A 15,801-nucleotide genomic window follows, 5' to 3' on the forward strand; every position below is an offset into this window, starting at 1 on the left:
TGGTGAAAGGATAAAGAACTGTATTCATTCTGATGTAATCATTTCTCAGTGATATGTTTTGGTGAAAGGATAAAGAACTGTATTCATTCTGATAGTAATCATTTCTCAGTGATATGTTTTGGTGAAAGGATAAAGAACTGTATTCATTCTGATAGTAATCATTTCTCAGTGATATGTTTTGGTGAAAGGATAAAGCACTGTATTCATTCTGATAGTAATCATTTCTCAGTGACATGTTTTGGTGAAAGGATAAAGCACTGTATTCATTCTGATAGTAATCATTTCTCAGTGATATGTTTTGGTGAAAGGATAAAGCACTGTATTCATTCTGATAGTAATCATTTCTCAGTGATATGTTTTGGTGAAAGGATAAAGCACTGTATTCATTCTGATAGTAATCATTTCTCAGTGACATGTTTTGGTGAAAGGATAAAGCACTGTATTCATTCTGATAGTAATCATTTCTCAGTGATATGTTTTGGTGAAAGGATAAAGAACTGTATTCATTCTGATAGTAATCATTTCTCAGTGATATGTTTTGGTGAAAGGATAAAGCACTGTATTCATTCTGATAGTAATCATTTCTCAGTGACAAGCTCTCTCTCCTGCTCTTTAGTAAACAAGGTGGGTTGTCCATTTCAGAGAGACTAGCCATTCATCATGGCTTCATTTATAGTGTTCCCGTTCCAATTTTGTCTGCTCATTTTCGTGCCATTTACTTCCAATTTCATTTGTTTATCCTATATGCTGTCTTTGTTCTCTCTCATGATTGGATGAAATTGGTATTCTCCGGCGAAAAATAATTTTCTGTTTACTGAATATCTGGCGGGACAGAAAGACTCCTGTTACTGAACAGAATACCCCATAGTACTATCACAATATAAATATAAAGACTCCTGTTACTGAACAGAATACCCCATAGTACTATCACAATATAAATATAAAGACTCCTGTTACTGAAGTAACTGAACAGAATACCCCATAGTACTATCACAATATAAATATAAAGACTCCTGTTACTGAACAGAATACCCCATAGTACTATCACAATATAAATATAAAGACTCCTGTTACTGAACAGAATACCCCATAGTACTATCACAATATAAATATAAAGACTCCTGTTACTGAACAGAATACCCCATAGTACTATCACAATATAAATATAAAGACTCCTGTTACTGAACAGAATACCCCGTAGTACTACTATCACAATATACTATCACAATATACTCCTGTTACTGAACAGAATACCCCATAGTACTATCACAATATAAATATAAAGACTCCTGTTACTGAACAGAATACCCCATAGTACTATCACAATATAAATATAAAGACTCCTGTTACTGAACAGAATACCCCATAGTACTATCACAATATAAATATAAAGACTCCTGTTACTGAACAGAATACCCCATAGTACTATCACAATATAAATATAAAGACTCCTGTTACTGAACAGAATACCCCGTAGTACTATCACAATATACTATCACAATATATAAAGACTCCTGTTACTGAACAGAATACCATGCAGTACTATATCACAATATATAAAGACTCCTGTTACTGAACAGAATACCCCGTAGTACTATCACAATATACTATCGCAATATACTCCTGTTACTGAACAGAATACCCCGTAGTACTATCACAATATATTCTGTTACTGAACAGAATACCCCGTAGTACTATCACAATATATTCTGGGCATGTCCTGTCCACATGCACCTAGGTTAGGAATATATCCTATTCCAAAATAATTTGGAATAGAAAGACTAAATCTTATCTTTTCTGCCACAGACAGGCAGAGTCACTGCAACAATGTCAACACACGCGAGTCATCTGTCTCTGGCGTTGAGTTACACTGACTCACACAGGGCAGGTGGCCTCAGGTGCACTGCAAAGGGACATTGGAAAAGGACAAGATGACAGCAGACAGTTCCACCTTCAGAGTTAATCTTTCCCGCATGCATGGAGATGAACTCATAGTCTCTTGAAATACTACGGTGTGCTTTGTGACGCAAAGTCAAGACGTACAGCATGTCGTCAGTGACATCACCGGCATATCAGCTCACCTGTCCTTTGTGTGTGTGAGTGTGTGTGTGTGTGTGTGTGTGTGTGTGTGTGTGTGCAAAAAAGTTGGCTAAATACTGTTCTGTCTCGGCTATTATGGGCAGTCTGTCTATCTGGCGTTGTTTTATTTATCCCTAGGTGGCTTAAAAAAACTAAAACTAAAAAACATCCTATTTAGTAGTGTCAAGTAATAGTATGTCATCAATGTGCTATCTTTTTTTCCCTCTGTGTGTTAAGCATGTGCAGCAGTTATATCTGGTTGGACCATATAATGTAACCTAATTCTGATCAGTGTTTGGGTCTATTGTATTACGCCTCTTGTGCAGATCCAAATAAAATAATTCAAGTGTGTGTGTGTGTGTGTGTGTGTGTGTGTGTGTGTGTGTGTGTGTGTGTGTGTGTGTGTGATAGTCAGTGAGTGAGTGAGTGAGTGAGTGAGAGAGCGAGTGAGTGTGAGAGAGAGAGAGGGATACACAGTTACACACATATTCATTCCCTAGTATAAGCAATCTTAAGTGTTTCCGTCCATCCGACGTGTCCACACATCATAGGGAATCCTAATATAAATATATTATCTAATTCTTTCCTATGCCTCCCTCTGTATTTCTCTTTGTTGTGTACTTGTCTGTCTGTCCGTCCGTCCGTCTGTCTCTCTCTCTCTGTTTGTCTCTCTCTCTCTGTCTCTTCTCTTTCTCTCACTGAAATTGACAGTACTGAAAACCGATTAGGTAACAAGGTTCGAGATGAGGTTACTTTGTTATGACTACTGCAGTGTGTTGGATTATTATAATGTTTTAAATCGGTAGGATTATTCATCTCTCCAAACCCGTAATCCTATTTGACTCAAAAAGATGCGGTGATGTACAATGTGCCACCAATCAAAAGCATTGTTGCAGGCTCTGCTGAGCTCAGCCGATAATTACTGTCTGCGAGGGGAATTTCAGCAATGGAGTCACAAGTCAGAGATATTACTTACTTGCCATACTTAGTTTGCTTGCGTAAGGTGTGTAAAGTATACCTTCCTGTGTGTAAACTTGTCCTCACAAAGTGAGAAATGGGGGGAAGCATATCAGTTCTACACGTGAACCAGGCGAGCACAGAGCCTAAAGCTACAATAAGGAATTTATTTCAATCAATAAAAGCTTACTAGCAATGTTTTGAAGTCTCCCTACACTTCCATTGAGACATTTAGACCATGGTGTCAGGGCAGGTAGGACACCAACAGGTTGGCAATGTCAATTAAGTTCATTGAAAAAGACGGCACACCAGATTGGACATGAGATGCACCACCATTTTGTTTGGAGTTTATTGGAGTTCAGACATTGTTGCAATTACTTCTCTCGGTCGGGAGAGAAGGACAACAGAAAACATCCTGCCCTGGCTTTTAGGCCTTCACAGTTCACCCAGAGTCTTTATTGTGGTTGGGGAAGTGTTTATTATGTTGAGAAATGCCTCTTCAACGAGGTGGACATTGAGGACCCGCAACAACCTTGCCTGTGGCAAGGTCGGCTATCTAATTAATCATTGGACAGCCCCAAACCATTCATTATGTAAAGTAGTACATCAACAGAAGTTCAGAGAAGTACGGCACATCGCCCCTGTGCCCTTGACTAGGTGCTTTAGGATGTGGTTACACTACAGTATATGACCAAAAAATGTACTTCTGAGGGCATTTCATCCAAGTAGCCTACATTAGCCTACATCACTATATGTTCATATAGTGATGTGTTGATCTATCAGCACTGTGAAACAAAGGACTGATCATGTTATAAAAGGAACATGATCAGAACAGAAATATGCTCTGGTAAAAAAAATTGCCTTGTTGTTATTTAGCTTTCTCTGTCGTACGTAAACATCCCATGGACACAGACAAGCTTGTATTTTTGTTGCCTTGATGACTTTTACACTCCAACCATAATTTGTCTCCAGTTTTTGCTGCATCGTTGGTGATTCTACTGTAAGAATTTCATTATTCCTTGTGTACAATTTGCTCAAACAAAACTCACAGACTCATTATTTACATGAGCCAGTCTTTACCAGAGCAGCAGAGCTTGAAACAATGAATAAAACTTCTGTTCAATAATATCAATTGGGAACCAATCCTGTTCCAGTGAATGAAACCCTATTGTCTGCATGTCAATGTGAAAGTAGGCAAGTAATTATAGAGTTTAAGAAAAGGAGCTTGTAGATTTACTATCTTTGCTATTTTTGTAAGACACCATTGTACAAAGTATGAAACATGGCCATAGGTGGTTAACCAGACTAATCGATTTAGTTTATCATAAAAAAGCTATTCAAAAATGTTCAGGTCGGTTTAAAAAACAACAGAAAAACATTCTTCTTGGATATTGATTAATCAAAAAGTATTCGCTAGAACAATAATCGCTAAGACAATAATCAATAATTGCATCCTAAAATGGATATAACTTTGGAGTATTTCGTCATTCAACAAAGTGTGTAAAGTATCTTGTTTATCCTGAAAAAAGAAAATCTCATATTACATTTCTAGTAACAATGATTGAAAATACCATTTTAGTGTGCACAATGAAAAACAGAACCAATCCATCTGCATTGAGAGTGAAATCAAAATCGAAGGTTTAATGTTGATTTTCAAATGACTCCGCTTAATTCATGGAGCAATTTGGAGGGCTTTGCATTTTGAAGTGGATCCAAAGCATTTTGTTAGATTGTACAGTAACGTACAGTGGGTCCCCCACATCACCACTGTGGCAACTCACCAGGGATACACACACCAATTAGCCCATTGAAACTTTCTAAAGTACCTTGGCACGAATACACACACCCGCTTAAGTCCATAGAATTAATTAAGGGCCATTATTCCCAAAACCACAAGACGCCTGACTGTCAAAAATCACTGCCTACACAACCCATTAGAGAGAGAGAGAGAGAGAGAGAGAGAGAGAGAGAGAGAGAGAGAGAGAGAGAGAGAGAGAGAGAGAAAGCAGAGAAGCTGTGAGAGTAGACAAGGAAAGGGAAGTGAGGATAAGGAAGCGTGTACAAAATAAAATTCAGCATTCATGTATCCAATCTTTCTTCTTCCCTTTCTATACCCTGATTACCCTCAGAGTGAAAAAGGACCCTTGCGGGTCCATATGTGTACACTCAGGTTTGAAATGAACACCTGGGATTTTATAGTTTTTAAGGGAGCTAGCACAGGAAGGCAAACAGCTCGGGGCTGTTCCCACCACCAATGTACCCCGACCCAGCCCCCATGTGGACCACATCGTCAAGCTAATTACCCTAGTAATTACTGCACTAATGCAATGAAGACCTGGGGGCTGAGGGCTCTTATATTCTGTTAGTAGCGAGGACACTGGAATCTAGAAAGACGATAATGGCCAAAAAGCATCTTATACAGACCATATGCGTACCAACCAAAAATGGGTTAGCTGTAGCATTTTGTATTGGACCTGCATACTGAAAAATCCTGTAAATATAACTATGGACGATTAACAATTTTACTGTGTACCTGCAGGTGCGTGTGTGTGTGTGTGTGTGTGTGTGTGTGTGTGTGTGTGTGTGTGTGTGTGTGTGTGTGTGTGTGTGTGTGTGTGTGTGTGTGTGTGTGTGTGTGTGTTCTTGCTGTTGGGCCTGCATGTGTATGTCTTGAATACATCTGAATGTCATAAAGAGGTATTGCAATTGCAAAACCTTTTCCATGCCACAAAATAATAACTCTCTTGTTATAATATGCTACCCCCTTGTGGCTTTGAGTGATATTGCCCCCAATCAATAGTGCTAATAGTGTGGGCTACGCTCCCCTAGTCCCCTCTTCTCCCCATAATGACTGCAATCAGAGAATTTATTCAGCTCAGCTGTTTGAAATCACAGCACGAACAACAGCACGCACCACAGGTGCCAGAAAAAATACGAGAAAAGAACAATAGGTCGTATCCATGTCATTAATCTAGTTTTTAAATGGTCTCAAACATACAACAGATCAAAAAACATGGGAAGGTTGTGAACCAGTTGGAAATAACCGTCTAACCGCAAGAGGTCATGATTCTTAGACTTATTAACGTATCTTCTGGTTAGGATTGTATTGTATTCTCAGAGTTATTCTAGTGAGAACAACACAAAACGTATTTTACAGAAGGTCAGCTAAACGTTTTAACAATATCCTGGCACCAAGTATGTATATACTGGTCAGGGTGTGTGTGTGTGTGTGTGTGTGTGTGTGTGTGTGTGTGTGTGTGTGTGTGTGTGCGAAAGAGATGATAGAGAGAAAGTGAGTAAGAGGGGAGAGTGATTGAGAGAGGCAGTGTAGTGTGTGCGTGCATAATCTGCATACTGTATGTGTTTGTGTGTGAGAGAAAAAGAGTAAGAGAGAGAGAGAGAGTGTGAGTGTGAGTGTGAGTGTGTGTGTGTGTGTGTGTGTGTGTGTGTGTGTGTGTGTGTGTGTGTGTGCGCGTGTGTGCGTGTGCAGCTAGCTGTCATCACCACAACATTTGAAGTGAACCAGGCCTGCATGTGTGCGAGGATGATTATGTGTGAGCACACTTCTGCCTCCCTTCTGACAAGCCTAATGAGATCAAACAGGAATGGAGGATCGCCATAGGACGCAGGGAACATGTCTTACTCTATTTAACCAATCACATGCACAGCATCCCTATGATCCATACACTCAGTGTGAATATCAATAAGCGCATTGGACAAGAGGGGCACCGGGCACAACCACTGAGATCCCCAAACATAATATAAGAGACAGCTTGTATGTAGGTGTAGGAGTACTGTTTTTCTTTTGCGTGGGTTTGTGCATGTACGGTGTGTGAGGTGTGTGTGTGTGTGTGAGGTGTGTGTGTGTGTGTGTGTGTGTGTGTGTGTGTGTGTGTGAAAAAAAAACAACAGAAAAACATGCTTCTTGGTTATTGATTAATCAAAAAGTATTCGCTAGAACAATAATCGCTAAGACAATAATCAATAATTGCATCCTAAAATGGATATAACTTTGGAGTATTTCGTCATTCAACAAGGTGTGTAAAGTATCTTGTTTATCCTGGGGTTCCGTTCGAAATGCATCTCCAGCATTTGTCATCAGCAGCACAGCGGTGAATCAGGAAATTGCGAGGAGGAACAATTAACATCCCCTGGTTTATGAATAAACCGTAGGAAAACAAACTCAATTTGACTCATTCCACTTATAGAGAGGAACCTTGTGAGATCTTGCGACAAGGAAAGGGAGCACGGACATCTGATCTGACACGTTGCCAATTGGCACGTTGTTGCACGGTTACGATTAAGTGTTTAATCAACAGAAATGATACACAGTGTACCGTTGATTAAGTGGTCACGCAGCCCCCGCATATGCAGGATAATCAGACCAATTACATACAGCGTCACACAAATCAAACTCTCCTCCAGCAGGCAAAAGCACCCACAGGGAAATTAATGAGTGAATGAATGAGTGAGTGTGAATGAGTGAGTGAGTAATATCACTCTCATGATACGTAGCTTGCAGAGTTATAGTTCAGTCAGATATACTCGAGGGGGTTCATGACGTGCTCAAGGGCGCATTCATATACTCAAGGGGTTAATATGCTGCATTACTATGTGGGTGTATTCAGTGTGTGCAAGGCCCACATGTCATTCGCTCATGTGGCGGTCAGCTGACCAATTGGGCGGGCTACTTAATCTCACTAGACTGCATGCTCTTCCTGCCTTCCTTCTGCTTATGGTGCCTGTTTGCTCCCACCATCACCCCAGCACCACCGGTGGGCTCTGTTATTTATGTTCCCCATGGGGTTTTTATTCTATATCTATCTCCCTGCTCTTAATGTTTAACGTTGGTGTTTGATTGTGCCGAGCAGGGAGAAAAATGTAGCAGAGCCGAACACCAAGATAAAATAATATATTCCGAAGGTATGTACGTCTGTATACCATTTAGCGTGGGAGAGATGGGAAGGGACCCTCCGTAAAGACGTAAACATCCAAATGTCAGAAACGTTTACGGGGGTCCCGAGAGGGGCTAATGGCTGATAATGCTTAAATAATCTATTTTCTCCATGGTCACAAACAACAGGAACAAACCCAGTGAAATGCTACAGCTTCCATCCAATGTATGAGAACTGCAAGAGAACAGCTTAGAATGGAATGGAAAAAGACCCACTGTGAGCATGTGGTTCTTCTATTTTTGCTATATTGGTTCCGCCTACAACATGCATAGAATAATGTTCTGCTCTATGAGAAAGAAGACAGTGAGGGCAAGATCTTCAAATGTACAAAGGTGTGTGAGGGCTTTCTAGGGATTAATACATCTCAAAGCACATCAGTGTATAGCATATAGTATGCAAAGTCTTTCGCTATAGACTCAAATGAGAAACAAGGCCCCTTTCTAATTTACCTTATATTTCACCATATATTCACTGATTAAAGTCATTTGTCTAGATCAATCATCATTTGTGAGTCTGTATCACTAGAAGGAAGACACACACATTATGTGCATGCACAAACGTGCGCGCAAACTATCAGGCAGCGTGTCACAGAACAAAACAGTATGATTAACAACCCACACTGAGTCCTCGATTTTTTGTTTTTGCCGTGTCATTGTCAGCCTTGTGTCTCTCGACAGAAAAAAAGTACACCTTGGTGTCTGCATCTTGTATATATGGTTGTGAGAGCTGACATGCGAATCCATTGTTTGTTGCTGTTTTTACCGCTGTTTTGGAAGTTGTAAAGAAGTGGGATAACTTATGAGCCATTTCTCTCTCCCTGCTGCAATAAAAATGTCACAGAGATGTCTAGCTGGGAGGGAGACATGGAAGAGAGACAGAGAGAGAGGGAAAGAGAGAAAAAGACAAACGAGGGAGCATAAATTGGTTTCAGAAATGAAACTTCAGTTCAGCTGTGTTCTGACCGTGGAGAAAGCTATTATTGTCATTGTGTTTCTCCTGAAATCGGGGAAGTGCGATGTTCAGATGTAGGGAAGACCAGAAGTGTTAAAACACAGATGCCCTTATCCTTCCATAAATTCACAACGTTTCTGTGTGTGTGTGTGTGTGTGTGTGTGTGTGTGTGTGTGTGTGTGTGTGTGTGTGTGTGTGTGCGTACGTGCGTGTTTGTGTGATTATGTTCGTTGCACATTTCGAGAACTACCCGACCAATGGACTTCCAACTTGCTGTGCCTACATTACCTCTGAGGACCTGAGGGAGTGCGCTGCCTGGCATCCCAAACATAAAGTCATGAGATTGAAACCGTGCCCTGAATCACACATCGACTTCACTGCATAACTAACGTGTGAGAGGATATATTCTGAATGCTAGATTCCTAAACTCCATCTGCCTGTGGTGTGAGTGAGCCCAATCCCAGCGGTGTGGGTGACGGAGTAATTCAATTCAATTACATTTTAAATGTTATTAAAGTGTCAAATCACAACAACAGAGATCCCACTCTGAGCAAGCAATTTTGCGACAAATTCCCCCTCAACTGGAAGAAACGTCAAGCAGAACCCGACTCTAGGGTGGGCTGGATCGACCATGTCGGGGGAAAGCAAGAGAGAGAAGGGAGATACAGGCAAATACAAGTAGTAGCAATAGCAATAATAATAAATATAATAGTGTAAGATAATATAATAATCTAATATGATGTAACAATGATGTTAGATTAAGATAATATACAGTGTAGTGGTATAATATGATGCGAAGCTGGCGTAGCTAGTTCAGGCAGACAACTCGTGAGCGAGCCTACCTGATCAGGTGACTAGTCTCATGCTCTTTACCTGATCGGCTAATTAAACCTATCTGCCTACCTGCTCTTTCCTGGCTTCTCTCCTGCTGTGCGGACGTGCGCCGCTGCTGCTGCTGCTGTCTCCCTGCCTCGCTTGCTGCTAAGCTGCTGCTCATTTTTTGCAAATCCCACCGCCTCCCCAGCATCCACCTGTGTAGGCTCTGTTTCTAGATCCCCCTGCATGGGGGTCTTATTCATTCCCTGTAATTCTATTTGGCTTATAACTTCACTAAAATGTTAATGTTACAGGGAATGAATAGGGACAGAGCCCTGACGCCAATCACCATGCTTCATATATCTATGCTCAATTATGCTCAATAAATATATATTCTAAATTCACTCTAAGAGTTGCCTGACTGAAATATTATTATGGCAGCAATCCATGGTATTGCTGTGTGAAGAGGCCTTATCTGCAGTCACACTCTTAAGAGTAGAAATGTCCTCTGGCAGCGTCCGGACGGCGGACACTGACAACCTTTACACCAAGGTTTGTGCAAAGCTGTTTCATATCAGCTCAAAATATCCTGCTAGCAGGCAAGAAGACGGAGACGGCATGGAGCATGGAAATCACACAGACAACATAAGAGCTTCAATTGTCATCAGTGACACTCACAGAAACAATGTGTGCACTCGTAGTGATGCAAGTACACACCTACGACTGCAGTGCAACCCACTGCAGTGCAACATATCATATCATCATACTATAATCATAATCAATCATTCATTCATGTCTGAATGAATGTCTGAATGTGTGTCTGTGTGTCACTGTAACTGCCATAGCTCCTCACTGCCTGCACCAATCGCTCCTTTTCACACAGGCATTGGCCATAATAATATAAATATAATAATAGGTCTTAACGAAGCCCTTTTTCCAATTTAACAAATTATGAATTAATAATGAATTTATTAGTGAATAATGCAAAAACGCACCCGCAAGTATTTCACAAGGTAAGGGCTAGTAATAATAATGAATAAAACAGCTTTCTTTGATATTGTCAAAAATGTTTCAGCAAACACTAAGCCTATACAGCTCACTGGAAAGGCAAGGGATTAGTGGAGATCTCACCGTTATACACAGGCGACATGTCATCAAGTCCAGTGCCGTTCCCATCATGTCAGTTCAGTATACTGTAGTGCTGACAGTGTTTGTCTCTCAGATGGGAAATGTATGTCCACATGTGACTGTGGTCTTTGACCGTAGTCAAAATGTCCAGACTCCAAAAACTAAGGTCTCTTTCAAAGATTCACGGTGAACTGTAAACCGTGCAAAAAGAATGTAGTAAAAGAATCCAATTTGACACGTCAAAGCTTGTCTTCTGACAATAAATGAGCATTTGTTTTCTGCTCAGTGATATTAAAAAAAAATGCTGACCAAATGTTCTACACCATCCAAAAGACCCTGAGATACTGTGCTGCCATTATACAGTTCAGTGTATATAAGAGAGAACCACACACACACACACACACACACACACACACACACACACACACACACACACACACACACACACACACACACACACACACACACACACACACACACACACACACACACACACACACACACACACACACACACACACACACACACACACACACACACACACACACACACACACACGTTGAGGCCCGACCACAGACTATTTAGCTTATGCCGGTGTCCTGTTGCCGAAACGACATTGGAGAACCAATTACAAAGCCTGGGCTGGTAATGAGGCCTCCTCTTACCTGATCTAGTGACCTGGGGACAATATCACGTTCATCAAAATTTTATGACCACGGAGCAAACACTCTGTCCACCCCCTCTACTCTCCCAGTGTGCCTCCCACACTCCCAACACACAGTCACTCATGGTCACGCTCTTTTCCACTTCAACAACTAAGTTAACCGTCCTATGCCATGTTGTGTATTTCACAGGTTTTGTTTCTATACACTAAGGGCTCCATCTTGCGCCACCCTTATCCCTTATCCCTAAACTAATTTTTTACTATTTAAAAAAAACCTTTTAAAATAGTTCAACTAGCCGATCTACATTGAGACATTGTGAGCTTGTAGATCGGCTATTTGAACTATTTTAAAAAGGTTTCTTAAAATAGTAAAAAATTACTTGTTTAGGGATAAGGGGTGGTGCAAGATATAGCCCTAAATGTCTTTCTGAAAAACCTATGTTTCTACAGTATGTCAGTGGTGATCAACCTTTTTCATGTCAAGGACCCCCAGGAATTATCTGAATTTGGCTGCGGACCCACATCTGAAAATATGATTTTCTATGGACCCCCCAAGAAGCAAAGATTTGAGTTAAAAACGTTCGCTCTGAAATAATATAATAATATTTGCACCACATTTTCAAAAGAAATCAGAAATAGCAGATCTACAAGCTTGTGCGCTATGAGCTTGTAGACGCCAATGCTTGAATGTGTTAAATAGCGAAAATATATTTATCAATTAAATATATTGGCAGAATGTATCCATTTGTCTCCCAGGCCAATACAGAGAGATGACTATGAGTGCATGCTTTTATGGGCTCGACAATTAATACACCCAGGGGAGCACTCATACACCCGTTTTACATTACTGGCTAGCTGTTCATTTTAGAATATTGCTCAATGAGTATGGTCTCGCTACCGACTACATGTCTGAAATGGCATTAAGTGGGAGGAGAGGTGTGAGTGGTTGTAAACAACAGTAGAGCTAATATGGCATCCTGTGACTCTCTCACAGGATTATTTAATGCGTTGCTGGTTTACAGAGGCGTACTGTTGCTCAACTTGAATTCGAAGTTGAGTTGAAAGGACTACAAAGAAAATGCTGCCATCGGCTTCAAAGGCAAGAGGCAACAGCGAGGCAGAGTGGTATACTGTATGTCAGGCCAGGCTTTGTGCCGAAACGTCTTGTCTGGTTTGAAGATATACGTGTGTGTGAGAGAAGAGAGAGAGAGAGAGAGAGAGAGAGAGAGAGAGAGAGAGAGAGAGAGAGAGAGAGAGAGAGAGAGAGAGAGAGAGAGAGAGAGACACAGACACAGACACAGACACAGACACAGAGACAGAGACAGAGACAGAGACAGAGACAGAGACAGAGACAGAGACAGAGACAGAGACAGAGAGACAGACAGACAGACAGACAGACAGACAGACAGACAGACAGACAGACAGACAGACAGACAGACAGACAGACAGACAGACAGACAGACAGACAGACAGACAGACAGACAGAGCGATAAGAGATGAGAGAGGAAATAAAAAGAGAAAACTACAAAACAAGAGTGATAAGCTTTAGAAGAAGTGATGAGAGTCACTGTCGCAAGCTGACATTCACTGTGCTCCACAGCTCGTCATTGGCACATTCTTCCAGGTGAGCTTCCCTCCCTCCCTCCAGAAGCTACAGTATACACCAGCCTGCAGTGCGTAGCCAAGGCACAGCTGAGCATAAAATACACTAACCATAACTGCAGTATCAAATGGCCAATGAACAATGACTAAGCGAAAGATTCCACAGCCAGGTCATGTCACAACAGGCACCTACTTGTTCATATTCTTTACTTGTATGCAATTGATATTTTACATACATACATACAGTAAATAAATACTATTGCACTTTTGACCATAACCCTTTCAGTATTTACATGCACCCTCTGTTACAATAACCTGTCACATACGGTACTTTATGTATTATGTCTGACTGTACATACATGCTAAAAGTTCAAGTTGTGGCAGGCGGGCAAAAAGGCAGGCGGGTGATGTTTCTCTGCCTATGGCAGACCCACAGAAATATGCCCAGCCCGGCCGGTATAGGGACTGGACATTCACATGCTTCTTCAACCCAAAAACCCCAGGCAGACTGATATCACATTAATATCACAGTAGTTGAGCAAGTGAAACAGTTATTCATACTTGCGTGTCCTGAAACAAACTGGAGTGCAACTAATAAGTAAAAAACTTCTCTGTGCCAGGTGTCTGCCAGCTGGCCATGCAGGGTCCTCAGAGAGCTGCAATCTACCAAAGTGTTCTGTTCAAGGTCAAGGCCAAGTGTGTGTGTGTGTGTGTGTGTGTGCGCGTGTGTGTGTGTCATGAAACGTGGTCATTTCCAAATTGGCAAGTGTGAAAAGTGTTTTGAAAGAGTTTGAAATGATCCAACAAAAGTCAGCCATGCACGCACGCAGCCACGCACGCAGCCACGCATGCACACACAGTGAGTCATACAGCAATTCATTCAAATGGTACGCATTCATTGAGTTCTGTTCATTCACAATACATTCTCAAGCTTTCCAAGTCTGCTGGATGAGCAGCATAATATCTTCACATCTCTACCAAATGGAATGGAAATAAAAAAGTTAATGAAATCGCTGCGTTTGATCAGCCAGGACGGAAGGCCAAAGAATGATGAAATCAAAACCTTGCCTAGAGGCGCCCCCAGCGCAGCGTTGACAAAGTTGAACTCAACAAAGAACTCAATAAAAGAAGAAACAAATAATTGGACTTACAAACTTCCTCTTCAGCTTGCCCTTGCCACCACGGCCCGCCTTGACCTCGGCTGACGCGCCTCCGGAGCCGTAGCCGGAGCCCATTCCCAGGTGGTCGTCCACAGAGAGGCTCTTGCGGAGGTAGGCGGCTCGCGCCCGGAAGTGGGAGAAGGGCGACTGGGAGCGGGGCCGAGCCCCGGGGCTCACCCCACGCCTGGCCTCCTCATCGCCCTCCATGTCATCCTCCAGCCTCCACAGCTCCCCTGGACGAACACAAGGAACACACAGGGTTAGGACAGAGTGAGAGACAGCTACAATGCAAGATTACTGCATTTGCATTTTTCATTAGTATTTATTTCGTTTAGAATTTGTTCTCAATTTTTGTTCAGTTTTTGTTCCTTTACACACACACACACACACACACACACACACAGCCTTGAATCAAGACCATGCAGCATTGATTTATTTTATGGATTCTGGCTTTTGCATACGTATTTATGAAAATGTCAGACTCGATAAAACAAATGTATAGTCTTCATCCAAGGCTAACACACACACATGTTGTTGACAGAGTTAAATAGACACCGAATCGAACTAATTATGGTTATCTAATCCGTTATCCCAGACATTAATAAACAAATGTTCCTACGCTAGCAATGTCTGACTCGTCCGTCTCAGTGGGGGTGGCGTGGAGTTCAATAGAAACTAATTAAAACCAACATTACTGGATGCCTACTACACCAAATGGAAGCTGAAAATCACTGGTTCTGAAGGGCAAGTTGCATTCACACAATGACAGGAGTTCATCCAGGAGATGATACTTTGAAAAGTGGCGAGAGTCTGACAGTCAAGGGAGTGCTCTGGTCCTCCTCAGACCATTGTCTCAGTCAAGGGAGTGCTCTGGTCCTCCTCAGACCATTGTCTCAGTCAAGGGAGTGCTCTGGTCCTCCTCAGACCATTGTCTCAGTCAAGGGAGTGCTCTGGTCCTCCTCAGACCATTGTCTCAGACAGTAGCCTACTGTGTGACGTGTATTTATCCGCCTCTGTCAGGGTCGGGAACACTCACATTTCAAAAAGGGTGGAGACAAAACAAAGTTTACTTCATTGAACACCGCCCCCTGGTTTAAAGAGTTTAAAGAGTTTTTCTCAAACTTTAGCTCTTCATCATGTTATACATTTTTGTTCACTAATAACGCTGCTAGAAGGCGGACACACCAGAGAGAGGAAAATGATGAACATCCATTTGCCACTTGCTGGTCTGGCAGAACAACACCATCCACAAAGCAGCAGGTTGCCGTCTATATCCTGCTTACTTCCCTGCTGTAATTAAACTGTCATCATAACGACAAATTTCGCAATCCTCCTGTTCCCTGCCTCGCTGTTTGATGGCTTGACTGTCTCCGACCAACACACATATCGTCGCTGTCAGGTGGAAACCTTGTATGTTCAAAACCGTTCCTTTTTTAATATTATTTTTTAAAGATCTATGAATGCACCATGTCTCTGTACGTCTGTATGT

At 41.7% G+C, this 15,801-nt stretch overlaps 1 protein-coding gene across 2 annotated transcripts in view; it reads right to left on the minus strand.

Moving 5' to 3' along the window:
- ankfn1b (ankyrin repeat and fibronectin type III domain containing 1b) overlaps positions 1–15,801 on the minus strand; it is a 230,052-nt gene that overhangs the window by 156,043 nt on the left and 58,208 nt on the right. For both annotated transcript variants that reach the window (XM_080788869.1, XM_080788868.1), the window contains exon 4: positions 14,304–14,545. In XM_080788869.1, the coding sequence (XP_080644995.1) occupies positions 14,304–14,545 (242 nt within the window). The remainder of the gene's footprint in view (positions 1–14,303; positions 14,546–15,801) is intronic.

Source organism: Protomyctophum bolini, assembly GCF_963924005.1.
Source record: "Protomyctophum bolini genome assembly, chromosome: 18".
Lineage (NCBI taxonomy): Eukaryota > Metazoa > Chordata > Actinopteri > Myctophiformes > Myctophidae > Protomyctophum > Protomyctophum bolini.